Consider the following 15,687-nt stretch of genomic DNA (forward strand, 5'->3'; position numbering starts at 1 on the left):
TACAAATATATGATTATTCATTGTGATAATCTTAATTCTGTTTTCTATTTTGATAGGAGTTAAATACCGGTAGGCCCTACTGAAAAGTCCATTCATCCCACAACTAGTAGAGCACCCATTTGTGTGGGGTTGTGTGCTGCAGATACTGATATTTTACAGCCTTTACATGCTTTAGGAGAAAAGACCTCCTTATTTGTGACGTTATCTTGTGCTATTCATATTGTAAAATTGGTAAGCATTCGATTTATTTGTAATACTAATTTATCGGCACTGGACATTTCTAGTTATTGACAAGACAAGTCTGTTCAATCTCAGATCTGTTCAAATCAGTCCCATACATTGGCATTGCTGTACCGGTAATTACTCAACTGTTTATTAATTTAAAGTTAGTGTAATTCGCGTGGCGCGTGGGTGTGTGAATGATTGTATTTTGGGGGTATATCCATGGCACAAGTCTTGCCGGTACACATGCCTACAATTATTCTTTAATTGTGAGTAAGCTTTTTACATTTTTCATAAGATTTTTTTTAGATGAGATGATGAGAAGATTAACTTCTTTGTCCTTTGACAAAGTCTTGATTTCTGACTTTTTTATTCTAAGTAAAGAAATATCATGCCCACCCCCAAAAAAGAAGAAGATATAAACAAGAAAGGAAAAGAATAGGAGAGCAGAGCAGAAAATAATCTAGACAGCTGGCAGCCGTCTGTTTCGTGGAGTTTTTAAACATTTTTTAAAATTTCTCCTCGTGCACAGACGGCTCGCGAACGTGCAGCCGCCATTAGGGGGTTAAAGCTCAAGTCCACCTCAGAAAAATGTTGATTTGAATCAAAAGAGAAAAATCAGACAAGCATATTGCTGACAATTTCATCATGTAAACTAAGAAAATTATGACATTTTAAAGTTTTGCTTATTTTTCACAAAATATTTTATATGCACAATTTAGTCACATGCAAATGAGAGAATCGATGATGTCCACCACTCACTATTTCTTTTGTTTTTTGTTGTTTGAATGATACAATAATTCAATTTTGACAATAAAGACCTATTTGACTGAAACATAAAATGTTAAACAATTGTAATTCCACATGTTCAGGGCAAAATTTTTCTTACGCGTGTCGGAAACCCGCCGAATCGGCGGTGGCCAAATTTGCACGTGATGTTTTGATTTTCACATGCGCTGCGCTTTGATCCGATCCAAAGTCAAGTTTCATTGCCGAACCGCGAAGTTCAATAGATGATGTAATGCTGTTTTAATCGGCGGCGGACACCAACCTAAAACTGATATCGGCGAAAATATTGGAATGTTAAGTTGTTATTTATCTCAGAATTTAGGGGTCTATTTTTTTTTCTGGATATGTTTTAAACTGTTTTGAGGTGTTAATGAGTTAAAATATATTTCATATGCCTTTCGTTATGGACTCCCGTTCTCCGAGAAGAAATATATATCAGGCATTATTCGTAAATTTCTTACAACGGCGGAAAAGAAAATAAAACAAAATAGAAGTCACAAACATCTCAGATTAATGAGCGATCGATTTGGGAATGTTTTAAAATTATTTTTGAGGTCCTAACGAAATGAAATATATTTATATACCTTTCGCTATGACCTCTCTAAGAAATATTAATGATGCACTATTTTGACAACGGCGGGAAGGATTATCAAACAGAATAGAAGTCACAAACATCTCAGATTAATGAACGATATATCAGGACATTTTAACATTGTTTTGAGGTGTTAATGAGTTCAAATATTTTTAATATACCTTTCGTTACGGACTCCCGCTCTCCGAGAAGAAATATAAATCACGCATTATTCTTAAATTTCTTATACAACGGCGGAAAAGAAAATAAAACAAAATAGAAGTCATAAACATCTCAGATTAATGACCGATCGACTTGGCAATGTTTTTTAATTGTTTTTGAGGTCCTAACGAGTTGAAATAAATTTATATACCTTTCGCTATGACCTCTCTACGAAATGCACTATTCTGACAACGGTGGAAAGGATTATAAAACAGAATAGAAGTCAGATTAATGAACGATATATCAGGACATTTTAACATTGTTTTGAAGTGTTAATGAGTTCAAATATTTTTTAATATACCTTTCGTTACGGACTCCTTTTCTCCGAGAAGAAATATAAATCACGCATTATTCTTAAATTTCTTACAACGGCGGAAAAGAAAATAAGACAAAATAGAAATCATAAACATCTCAGATTAATGACCGATCGATTTGGGAATGTTTTTTAATTGTTTTTGAGGTCCTAACGAAATGAAATATATTTATATACCTTTCGCTATGACCTCTCTAAGAAATATTAATGATGCACTATTTTGACAACGGCGGGAAGGATTATCAAACAGAATAGAAGTCACAAACATCTCAGATTAATGAACGATATATCAGGACATTTTAACATTGTTTTGAGGTGTTAATGAGTTCAAATATTTTTAATATACCTTTCGTTACGGACTCCCGCTCTCCGAGAAGAAATATAAATCACGCATTATTCTTAAATTTCTTATACAACGGCGGAAAAGAAAATAAAACAAAATAGAAGTCATAAACATCTCAGATTAATGACCGATCGACTTGGCAATGTTTTTTAATTGTTTTTGAGGTCCTAACGAGTTGAAATAAATTTATATACCTTTCGCTATGACCTCTCTACGAAATGCACTATTCTGACAACGGTGGAAAGGATTATAAAACAGAATAGAAGTCAGATTAATGAACGATATATCAGGACATTTTAACATTGTTTTGAAGTGTTAATGAGTTCAAATATTTTTAATATACCTTTCGTTACGGACTCCCGCTCTCCGAGAAGAAATATAAATCACGCATTATTCTTAAATTTCTTACAACGGTGGAAAAGAAAATAAAACAAAATAGAAGTCATAAACATCTCAGATTAATGACCGATCGATTTGGGAATGTTTTTTAATTGTTTTTGAGGTCCTAACGAAATGAAATATATTTATATACCTTTCGCTATGACCTCTCTAAGAAATGCACTATTCTGACAACGGTGGAAAGGATTATAAAACAGAATAGAAGTCAGATTAATGAACGATATATCAGGACATTTTAAAATTGTTTTGAAGTGTTAATGAGTTCAAATATTTTTTAATATACCTTTCGTTACGGACTCCTTTTCTCCGAGAAGAAATATAAATCACGCATTATTCTTAAATTTCTTACAACGGCGGAAAAGAAAATAAGACAAAATAGAAATCATAAACATCTCAGATTAATGACCGATCGATTTGGGAATGTTTTTTAATTGTTTTTGAGGTCCTAACGAAATGAAATATATTTATATACCTTTCGCTATGACCTCTCTAAGAAATATTAACGATGCACTATTTTGACAACGGCGGGAAGGATTATAAAACAGAATAGAAGTCACAAACATCTCAGATTAATGAACGATATATCAGGACATTTTAACATTGTTTTGAAGTGTTAATGAGTTCAAATATTTTTTAATATACCTTTCGTTACGGACTCCTGCTCTCCGAGAAGAAATATAAATCACGCATTATTCTTAAATTTCTTACAACGGCGGAAAAGAAAATAAGACAAAATAGAAGTCACAAACATCTCAGATTAATGAATGATCGACCTGGGAATGTTTTAAAATTGTTTTTGAGGTCCTAACGAGTTGAAATAAATTTATATACCTTTCGCTATATATGAACTCTCTAAGAAATATAAATGACACATTTATTCTGACAACAGCGGAAATGTAAATAAAATAGAACAGAATTCACAAACATATCACTAAACAGATCACTTGGATTGTGAAGCGTCTCGGCTTGATAGGGAGGTATAAACCGGGATATAAATGATAGTCTTTAATAAAATTGTTGATGATTCATAATATATTTGTAAAGAGTTTTGATGTGATAACGACATGATTTATGATATAAAATAATTCTTCGAAAACCAAAATGAAGCTCACAGCCAAAGCAAGTGATACCTCCTTCGACATTTATAAGGTACATTACGTAATACCTTGGATGACCAAGCTGGGCCAAGTCTGTCATCAAGACACTCGACAACATATTGAGATAATCTGTCGAGATTTGCTGAACCATTAAATCAGGTAAACATGAGATAAAAATCGTTTCTCTTGGGACTCATTTGGGCAGCCACTGAGGTGATTTTAAAACATGAGCCACGCGAGCAATTGCCTTGGGTGGTGATGGACATTTCATTGATTTCTTTTTTAATCAGCGACTTTACAAATAAAAAATAATAATACATATTCTAATAACTTTTTAAATCTTTGATGGATTTTCCTCAAACTTTCACCAATATTTATCTTTTTTTTTCTCCTATCTGTACAATAAACTTTTTGTCAGGGTGAACTCCCCCTTTAATGATCGGTCACTTGGAAATGAAACCTACGTATCATGAACGTGTTTTCAGTTGGGAAAATTTGGAAATTGCAAAATCACTTATCGTTTATTTCTACCATGTTTATTTTTTAAAGAAAATTGAGACTTCGAAAAAGTGTTTTTGACCATTTTCATCATTTTGCAATCAAAATTCCCTTTAGAAAGATGTTGCAAAGTCTTAGGGATATTTCTGATCTGTACGATGCAGGATCTAGGGGCGGGGGATTTTTTTTTGTATGGTAGTTTTTATTTGACAACTTCAGTTCATATACAAAATAAAATACATATAAGAAATAGAAGTTTGATGTCTTTACAAATTGATAAATACCTTGACAACTCATAAATTTAACACCATTTTTTCCCCTTTAGTGTTACAATAAAACACAATGTCAGACATCTTCCAATACATAATTATAAATAACATTGATGATGATTATAATATGCATTAAGAATAAAAACTTCTACAATAAATTCAACATATTGATTTTTTCCAGTGTCAAATATCAACATGAAAAAGAGATTTTCCAAATACACATTGGCATGACATATCGATTAGAAATACCTAAAAATATATTTTTAGATATTTCTAATCGATGTGTCGATCATGCGGTCTCATGCCAACCCCCCCCCCCCCGCCACTAGATTATTAATCAATAGAAGAAACTGTACACACATGTAAAAAACAATACAAGAAATTATAGTCTGTTTTAGATGAAAGAATGAAAAATAAACGTTAAAAACAAGCAATTAGCCGTCAAACAAATAACTTTAACTTTACATCTCGCTCCCGCGCCCGGGATCTCGTTTTTCTCCTTTGACAAAATCATGCACACACGTGTCGCCCTAAGCCCCATTTCCAGCAAGCTAGCCAACACTTATTGTGAGTAACTTGTGACATGACAGCAGATGACATGAGAAATTGAGAATGAACGTTAAGAATATTACTTAGAAAGTAATTAGCGGGAAAATTATGAGGAACAATTCATTTTATGATAAAAATTTCTTGAAAACTATCGGAAAACGGTATCATGTAAAAATGAAAGGCTACGTCGGACCCAGGTCGCACCGCGGACAATTCAGTTCTAACATACATTGTAGCATGCATGTCCGGCTCAGCTAGGCGCGCTGGCAACGCTAGTGTAGCTGCTCAGGCTTGGCTGGCTGGCTCGCCGGCCGGCTGGAAGTGGAAATGCGCCAGTTTGTACGCATGGATATTTTCCGGTCATCAATAATAACATCGTAGTTTGTCTGTTGCCGAAATGATTCTGAAACATCCTTTACTTTTGAGGATTGATGATGAATGATGCAACAATTATTTCCGATGACTTTTCCCCACTTTTTATGATTTTTTTTTTTTTTTTAAATTTTTTTTTTTTTTTTAAATTTATTTATTTTTTTGCCTGTGTCGCTCGCGTTTTGCACGTGACGCATATAGAGCTTGTGGAATTTACGTGTGTCGCATGCGACGCGTGTGTTCTACACTGGCGAGAACGTTGGTTTCACATGACAATGAGGAAAAAATTAGAATATTTCACATAATAAAATACAAAAGAAATAGTGAGTGAGTGATGTCATCAGTTCCCTCATTTGCATACTGACCAGGATGTGAATATAACTATTTTGTGAAATTAAGCGAAACTTAAGAATGTCATAACTTTCTTATTTTACATCCGATTTTGATGAAATTTTCTGTGTTGTGCATGTTGGATTTTTCTCTTTTTATTCAAATCCACTTTTTGTTGGGGTGGACTTGTCCTTTAACAATGCAAAAAAACCTGACGGGGCACATCGATTATTTCATAAAAATATATAAAAAGAACTGGACCAAAATAAGGATTATTATTCCATTTTGGCCTGAAATGCACCAAAACAGGAAAAAATAAACTTAAAAGGAAAAAAGAGTGACTTAATGTACTTTGGCTGTCGTGCAACTCCCACTTCCCTGGTTTATCCTTAATACATAAACATATGACCATTGAGTCCCTGTACAGATCGAGTTAGAACTTCGGTCTCTTTAATTGGTGAGTGGAGCCAACAGAGTTCAGCGGAACAACCAATATAACAGAGACCAAAGCTTTTGGTCTAAGAACAATCTTGCTTCCCAAATTTGATTAGCATTTTTGGTCATACAAGAAAAGCTCTCAATTAGGTTCTGTACAGTTCTATGTAAAAGCCTGAGCTACACAAAAGACTTTTTATGTTGCAGTCTTCAAAACTGTAGAGCAAAACGTGATGCGACACCAGAAAAAAATAGACCCTAGGCATGAAGAGCATGGAGAAGTGAGATTTGAATAAAAATGAAAATAAATGAAAGGTTAGAAAAGTAATTAGTATCCATTTGTTATTTACATTATTTAATCTCTATCGTTTATCAGAAGATGATGATTGCTATGTAAACAGGAAACATTCAAAATTTATTCGCGATATTTGTCTATCCTTTGTCTATTCATTTCAGAAGCATTGACTCTCTGTACCAACTAAAAATGGCAGAAAGCAGTCACCCTGAAGATGAGAACCAATCAGCACAGCACAGAGAGAAAAAACAGGAAATGGTATTTTCAATTATAGTTTTTGAAAATTATTCAACGATTTATATTGTGCATTCTATCCCCCCCCCCCAACTTTATTGAATGAAATAAGTAAACATGTCAATTCAAGAATTCAGTATTGTTGAGAGCATAGAGCTAAATTTGTTGATTCATGCATATTTACATTTAACCATTCAAAATTTAGAAATTATATGAAATGTTCCGTACTGTATTGGCATGCACTACTACACACATTCGTTTTGATATGAGAAAAATAAACTTTTAAAATATAGTGTAATCTTAATCTATCCCTTTCAATGGATTTCTTTGTTTGTATCAATTTTCTAATATTTTCTTATTCATTTGTCACTTTCAGATATTGATGGAGCCATACAACTACATTTTACAGGTTCCAGGAAAGCAAGTCAGGACTAAACTCTCACGCGTAAGAATTATTTTTTTTCTCCTCATTTTGTTGACAAACATAATTACATGAATGCCACAGTGCAAAATTTTCAAAGTTTTCTCTTTTGCATTACATAAAATTAAATTTTGAGAATTTCATGATAACATGTCCATGATTTTATGTTTGTTCTTTACCTCATTTTGCCCATTAAAAAATATCTGGATTTTTTTTAGTAAATAAAAATATGATGATGGTGGTGATAAATAATACTGGTAAAATTTGAATAGACTTTTAATATATAAGCAAGGATTTTGTAAAGTTTTTGTCTCTCTCTCTCATTTATAGGCATTTAACTACTGGATGGACATTCCTGAAGATAAAGTGAAAAAGATCAGTGAAGTAGTTCAAATGCTGCATAATGCAAGTTTATTGTAAGTATTTTCTATATTCAAGAATTTTTCCATGTAAATTGAATTATTTCATGTTCTTCGTAAATATAGCAATACTTTTCATGCGGTTTACATAAATGTTTTTATTACAATTCCAAGAGATTGAAAAAAAAATTGTCTGACTTGGTAGGAATAAATTGAGAGGGAGTTTGGTCAGTGTAGCAATCAACCCTCTGAATAAAATGGACGCCATGATGATTTTTTAAATTGAATTGAATTGAATTTATTTTTCCACATTCTCATTAAAAACATACATGTAAATATACAAATCATAACAAACAATTTTGCAAAAGAGTTAACAGTGGAAATGTGGTGGGATCATAAAAAGTTTTGGATAAAAAAGACTTGTACAGATTATCCCAGTAAACATGAACATAAGATTTACATGATAAATACATTGAGTGAAATTCTTCGAATTTAAAAGAGAGAAAAGTGAAAAGGGAAATAAGGGAAGCACAAAGTATGTATCTATATTTCATTTTGAATCAGATGACGAGCAGTAGGTCAGGGATTAGTTTTCCTTTGCATAATTATTGTCAATGGATTGTGTATATGTTCACTTCTGCAGTGAGTTATTTTCACATTTTTTCTCCTTCAATATTTTGTAGAATTTGTAGAATTAGGTTCATCCTATTACCCCCTCTTGTGTTATGAGTGTATCACACAAAAGTAAGAATTATAGTAGTACATGACATTTGAATACTATTAATGTACAAAGATAATGACATAATGATACAAACAACAATAGGTCTATAGGATTATGTTAGAAGTTTAATGTATACAGTGATGGAATAATGATAATGATATGATGGTTGTTTTATCAATAAAAATATGTATAGTGAAATTTCTATTATACACACTGTGTTGAATGTACTTGTAATGAATTATTCTTACAGAATTGATGATATAGAGGACAGTTCTAAGCTCAGACGGGGCATTCCAGTAGCACACAGTATCTATGGTATAGCACAAACTATCAACTCGGCCAACTATATGTATTTCCTAGGGCTGAAGGAAGTAATGCAGTTTGATCATCCTGATGCAATGAAAATATTTACAGGTTGGTTGAAATCTTACTTTTTATCTCATTTTCAATTCAATTCAAGTATTGTTTTTATTTTCATTTTCAGATAATAAACACAACAAACATATTATACATACGTAATATACAAATCAGATTAAATGTCATAATAGATACTTCAGTTACAGTCTTACAGATAACATCATACAAAAAAATAATCGGTAAATAAATAGGTCGTAATTTTAAACACAATGATTATGAAATAATTCAAATTACAGGTCATAGTTGATATATGAAAATGAAAATGAGGGACTTATTGAAATGCAAAGCTTGTATTGGCAAGCCCCTCTGGAAAATAAATAGTGATTTTAACCATAGGTAGTTAAAAGTAGGGTAAGGTAAGTATAATCAGTTTAAACGAAGAACATTATGGGTTTTGATAACTTCCTTGAGGAAGGAATGCATATATGACGACTACTACGTGACTGGTATTACTATTATAAGCACCCTAATGTAAGACATTGTAGAAGGAGTGTACATTTGTAAACCAAGCATACATACCCTTCCGGAATTCAGGAGTCGGACAGAAGAATGAAGAAAGTAGCAGGTCTTACAACAAAGCTGAACCATGCAATATCACAATGTCTTGCCTAACATGTCTCAGAAAGACAAGTGTACTGTTAATGGTTACATAATCTGTAGCCTAGTAGATAAGCACACTACTTTTAAGTTTCAGATCATGAGATGACATCAATCACTAAAATTTGGTGGATATGTAACTCGTAACTTGCTATAGGTAGAACACAAACAAGTATTTAGGTTAAAATGTCACAAGTCAAATAACTATTATTATTATTGTTTGTGGTTTCAGAGCAGCTAGTCTTATTGCACCAAGGACAGGGTATGGACATCTATTGGAGAGACTCCTATACATGCCCCACAGAGGAAGAATACAAAGAGATGGTCATAAAGAGTGAGTACCATAGCATCATTGTGCTGCACTCAACCCAGGTGTAGCAAATGTATACATGTAGGCACCTTGCAGTAATACTTATTCCTTGTAATGCCTGTGCATTTGTAAGGTTAATAATGACATTTAGCATTGAGTACCCTGCAAAGTGCGACCCATTAAAAAAAAAAAATCCTTTGGTAACTTGTACCCTCACCTTTTTAAGAAATAAGTCCACAATTATGCAGAAAAATTTTCTCAATCTTTTGCTTTGCTTTGCAATTTTGTAGTGATGTCTTTTTTTTTTTTTTGGGGGGGGGGGGCTTGTCAAAATTGTTATCAATGCCCTCCTAATATTGAAACTTTTGATCCACCCCGACACTGCAATTGGCTCATGATTTTATTGTTAGTAGTAATATTGTTGATAACTAAGTTTATGAAAAAATGTTTAAAGCAGTCAGTATTTCCAGTGTTTATAGTAATAATGATGTAAACTTTGATTTACTCTTATAACAGAAACTGGAGGTCTGTTTGGTTTAGCTGTCAGGCTCATGCAACTTTTCAGCACAAACAAAAGGTAGGTTTTGAAAATATTGTCAAACATCTGTACAATGTTGCAATAAGTATATGTGTCACTGTCTGTATATCTATCTATCTAACTATCTATCCATCCATCCATCCTTCCTTCCATCCATCCATCCTTATATCTATATTTCTATCTCTTTATCTCATTATCTTTATAGAAGATGATGGTCTGTTCTTTTGTATTGAATTATACTGTAGTAGAGTCAATATTTTCTATAAAAAAAGAAGATATTTACAGTTACCCATGTAGTTTATCCTGACAAGCCTGTGGTTCTTGTTCTTGAAGAGTTGAATTAGAGAAAGGAAGTAGGTTACACTATTAGGCAAAAAAAGGGTTCCAATATTATCTCGTTTTAAAACTGGATGAAGTCCTAAAAAGACTATAAGTCAGATTATGTAGAGAAAACTACTGGAAAACAGGGTATGAGGAATGAAGGCTCAACATTCCAGATAGCTTGACTGTCAATCCTTAGGTAGGCCTATATCTATTGCCAGTATTATCTTTGTTTTTTGTGATGGCTTCAACCACCTAAGTAACAGATTAAGGTAAACAGTTTTCTGCTGTACAGAAACAAAATCACGGAAATTGGGAATAAAAACAGAATTCATAGAATTTCATGCAAAACACATCTCTTTTGATCTTTGAATTAAAAAATAACAGTTTAAAATCATGAAAATCAAAGCAAATCCAGTAAAAGAAAACCTTGCATCAGTGGAAAATCTTCTGATCAAACCTATTTGCAGTGCTTAGCATTTGTTCACCAAGCTTTATCATCTTTACAAGTCATATTTTTCGGTTTGATTTCTTTGTCTTTTCCAGTGACTTCAAACCCCTGAGTGACATCCTAGGCCTGTACTTCCAGATCCGAGATGACTATGCCAACCTCTGCTCCAGGCAGTACACTGAGAACAAGAGTTACTGTGAGGACCTCACCGAGGGCAAGTTCTCCTTCCCTTTGATCCATGGGATCCGCAGTCGACCCGAGAACACACAGGTTATGAGTATCCTAAGACAGAGGACGGAAGACATGGATGTCAAGAGATACTGTGTAGACCTGCTAGAAAAGGTAGGTCGGTGAAGGGCGAAGTTCAGTCTCACGATAAGTTGGTTTTGATAAAAGCAGAAAAATATACAAGAAAATTTGTATATAAATGTAGATATGAAAAAAATTGCTTTAAAAATTTAAAGAGATAACTTTATGAATTTCAAACTTTTTTATTTGTGATGTTATATGCAAGCAGCTCTTCATATATCATGTGATATAAATTCCACAAATTCTCATTTATATTGGAAAATAATGAATATGAATATTTTTCTTTTAGGGTGGGGGGGGGGGGGTATATGGAGTGATGTGTCTGATGATATATCCAACCCACAAATAATTTTTGGAAATGTATATCACATGACATACAGACGCGTGTCATTTTGAAATCGGGACAAACTGGACAATTACTGCCTTTATACTGGATTTATTAAAAGATTGCTGCAGTACTTCTGCAGAGTGGCCATCCCACATAAAACCTGCATCAAATGCATTTGCATTGGGCAATAAACTCTGCATCAATGCGTTATCAAATTACCATGGCGATTACCATGGCATATTTACACTGAATCTAGTCATTGCAGTGAGAAAATGTGTCTTTCCAAACACACTACTTTGATGTCCAAGAATGATAAGTGCATATACTATTTGCTTGATGTAACACCAGTCAGCATATAAACGATAAGTTTAGCAGATAGCTCACTTTCATATGTCCCCCTGTGTTGTATATGGGACCTTCAAGGAAATTACAAGCCAAAATTTGGAAAAGAACATTTCTATTTGTATGAGCTTGATATTTCTAAGACACTTTATTTTTTATAAAATTTATGTGTATTTATTTTTGTTTTGTTTTTCTATGCAGTTTGGTTCATTTGAATATACAAGGACAGTGCTCTTTGATCTAGAAAAGCAGTAAGTATGCATATATTTCTGTAATAGATTCACAGATCATGGTACTTTCGTTTGAATAGTTTCCCTTCCATTAACCCTAACTAGGCCGGGCTTTTTTGGCTGTTCTGTGGCCGGGGGGGGGGGGGTTGATTCAACCCCCCCCTGAGATCTCGGCCGTCGATCGCGCGAGCGCCGCAAAAATTTGCACGCTGGTAGTGTGCGATGTAATCTACAAGGCTGTATGGTAAATTTTTCCAAAATAATGAGATTTTATTTTATATGAATTAATTATGCTAATTTATGCATAAATCATACTTTTTGCTCTAATTCACTAAATAAAGCTCCTAGAATGCTAATTTTTTGTAAAAATATTCTTTGTAGCATTCTTAACAATGGCAATTGAAAAAAACTTTGGTTTGGAAATTAATTTCTTATGTATTTTATTGTTTTATGAATTTCTTATGTATTTCTTTGTTTTTCAACCTTTTGTTTTTCTGTGTTTTTTTCACCAGCTTTATTGCACAACCTTTTTGAAGCATAATTATGCTAAAATCAATTGCTTTCAGCTGTTTAAAGTAAAAATAATCATATCTTTATGAATAAGATGAGAAAACTCAATTTGCATTGACTTTGTACACAAAATCACGTTTTGGAACAATTTTTGGTCTGACATGCACTTACAAAATGTTGTGTAATTTCGGAACCGCATACCCGGGCATCGTAAATTTGGTCTTAAAAGATGTGCGAGACTTAAAAGTATAAACTCTGCGAGTGACGCGGTCAAAAAAATTCGCGCGGCGGAATGATCGCAGAAAATGTTGAGGGGGGGGGGGGGTTGATTCAACCCCCCCCCCGGCCATTTTAGGGTTAAAGGCATATGCTAACATTGATATGATTTTTAAAAATCTGAGCTGCAAGGTCCCACTTGTCACCTGTGTCTGTGATATGTTGTAATATGAAGCCCTGAAAGAAAAATTCTCCCCAAAATCATATTTTAGAGTGCTTAAAAGATGTGAGAAAATAAATGACTTAAAAAACAATCCAAATTTCATTCCACATACTAACATGTATTTAATTAATTTACCTAGGAGATTAAATGAATTATTTTTCTGTCAGTGTCTGCACAAATTTTATTTTCATTTATCTTCCGTGTATTCTTTAGCTGTGTGAACAAAATCAGATACAGTATATATCGAAGTTCAGGATATTGTTATTATCATTATTTCATCTTATTTTTCATCCCAGGGCTTATCAACATATAACAAACCTAGGAGGAAACCCCATCTTGGAATCCATCTTGGAAGAACTTGGTAAACTCATACGGCATAGGGATCAATGACGTTTGTCCACCTGTAACATCTGAACTTCCATCTATGACCGTCGTGTGTTATTACAGGTGAATCTACCAATGTCAAATCTCTTTGGAACACTGAAATCTGTTTGACTTAGGTACATTTACATAATAATTTAAATAGTACATGATTTGCATATTCTGGTGTGAAAAGAATACTTTTACTGAGGCGATTCTTCGACTTATGGAAGGTCTACTTAAAGCAGTTCTACTGTATTTGTATTGTATTTGATGCCACCCAGTGATTGGTGGTGATTTTTTTTTACCTTATGGCTAAGAAAGTATGAATGCTTGTAAGCAAAAAACCGAAGGAACGACAGCTTAAAGTCCTCTCCGAGGAACCTGGTAATGAGGATTAATGCTTTACCAAAGGGCACTAGCGCACCAAGTAGGAATCAAACCTACGTCACCGGAATCTGAAACCCCTGCTCTACCGACTGAGCTATCTTTGCCAGTGCAACAGGCAAGAAGTGAACCACCCTTTGCCTCAGGTATACCTGACCTAGTTGTGAAGATAGACAATCTCACCTTAGCTTTCCTTACTATACTATAGAACTTGGAAAGGGCAATTGGTTGTAGTGTAAGGTGGACATTCATCTACTGAGGATCACTATTTGACATCCTATCTGAGGAACATATGTTTAACTGGGCATCACATGTAGCCGTGCTAAAGGAAAGGGGCAAATTGATACACCGCACAGACTTCAGTCATCTGCCTGGGTTTTTAATTTGGTGTCTTGAAAGGCACTTGTTCATTGTATGTTTTCCTGCACAGCATTGTTTCAGGATGTGTCTATAGTACAAGTTTGGAGATTCTTGGGACCAATACTAATATCAGTATAAAAAATGCTTCCTTGGATCAGGGTCAATAAAGTTAATTTGTATGTGAAGGCAGAGGGGGGGGGGGTGGAGAAGTTACTGTTAGATTAATTCATATCTCCCATTGAGATGTGTGCATCATTTTTTTTTCAATAGGATTTTCTAGCTAATGTGTTTTTATTCATTGGAAATGGTAAATTTTAGAGTCTGTTTTTACAATATTTTTGCTGATCCACTTAGCATGTACTGAGTTACTGCAGATATTGTGCTATACAGATTTGCTCTTTGTGTGCTGCAGTTGTTCTATAAATTAAAAATATCTTTAGATTTGCAAAGCTTAAGTAAATCAAAATCATGCTGCAAATCATTTGATCACAATTCATGTAGTGCAGAAATTCTGCCATTTACAATTGTTTTTCACCAAAGTGATACCTCAAGAGTGGTCAAAAAGCTAAATGTAACACCATTTTTATGTAGTCCTGTTCTATTTAGAAAAATATGTTTCCCTGTTTATAGATGGCCTTTGTGTTTATGACAGCTCAAAGATTTCTGATCTGTAGATTTTTCTCTTGCCACACGATCATTTTGTTCTCGTCATGTTAATTGACTGCATGGAATGTTAACGATTAGAAGTAAGGAACTAGATGACCAATGCATTAAAGCCTCTCATGTAATAAGATCGGTGCTTTTTCAAAGTCTCAAGGGAATCAACTTGTAAAACTGGTTCATGATTTTACAGGATATTAGTGCTGAATAGCAAAGCCTCGTTTTTTTGTGTAATTGTTGTTGGCTGGGGGGAGGGTGGTGTAAACAGCATGTGTCGATCCGTGTAAATGTATTTTCTTCCGTAATGAGCTGTCAGTATATTTCTTTTGGTTATAATTGCTTTGTAGATATTTTTTAATTTCAAGGTCAAGATGTTTGATATGAAAGGCAATAGCTACGTACATGAAGCATGCAAATCACAATCACACATATTCTTGCCAAAGTGATTTAAAGCCCCAGTCACATGTAGACGCCGGACCAACCAGGACCAGATCAGGGGGAAAGATCCCCGTAGAGTTCTTGGAGGTCTGTGTAGGTTCATGAACGTCCGGGAGACAAACCGGCAGTTTTGTGGAGGTCAAAAACATCTGACGCCATCTGTGGACTACGGAGCCCGAGAGGGGACATGCATGAACATTTTTTTTTAATAAGTCGTTCCCACCACTTATAAGTCGTTACCACCACTTATA

At 34.0% G+C, this 15,687-nt stretch overlaps 1 protein-coding gene across 2 annotated transcripts; it reads left to right on the forward strand.

Moving 5' to 3' along the window:
• The first annotated feature begins 90 nt into the window (after positions 1-90).
• Positions 91-15,373, forward strand: LOC129281185 (geranylgeranyl pyrophosphate synthase-like). Of its 2 annotated transcripts, none has more exons than XM_064113334.1 (10): positions 91-231; positions 6,866-6,962; positions 7,315-7,383; positions 7,690-7,775; positions 8,690-8,853; positions 9,686-9,787; positions 10,280-10,340; positions 11,169-11,415; positions 12,254-12,303; positions 13,528-15,373. In XM_064113334.1, the coding sequence occupies exons 2-10, from the start codon at positions 6,894-6,896 to the stop codon at positions 13,619-13,621; spliced, it is 942 nt and encodes a 313-aa protein (XP_063969404.1). In that variant the 5' UTR covers positions 91-231; positions 6,866-6,893; the 3' UTR covers positions 13,622-15,373. The 2 variants fall into 2 exon arrangements, with proteins under 2 accessions (XP_063969404.1, XP_063969405.1); XM_064113335.1 differs by having other exon boundaries at positions 99-231; positions 6,869-6,962; positions 13,528-15,354.
• Positions 15,374-15,687: the final 314 nt, after the last annotated feature.

The sequence above is a fragment of the Lytechinus pictus genome, chromosome 18 (assembly GCF_037042905.1).
Source record: "Lytechinus pictus isolate F3 Inbred chromosome 18, Lp3.0, whole genome shotgun sequence".
In the NCBI taxonomy this organism is placed as follows: domain Eukaryota; kingdom Metazoa; phylum Echinodermata; class Echinoidea; order Temnopleuroida; family Toxopneustidae; genus Lytechinus; species Lytechinus pictus.

Bases quoted from the DNA above. Each gene is read 5' to 3' on its own strand.
- LOC129281185 (XM_064113334.1), top strand. From the start codon at position 6,894: ATGGCAGAAAGCAGTCACCCTGAAGATGAGAACCAATCAGCACAGCAC. The intron at 7,384-7,689 runs GTAAGAATTATT...TCTCATTTATAG, and splicing joins TCAGGACTAAACTCTCACGC to GCATTTAACTACTGGATGGA. The intron at 12,304-13,527 runs GTAAGTATGCAT...TTTTCATCCCAG, and splicing joins CTCTTTGATCTAGAAAAGCA to GGCTTATCAACATATAACAA.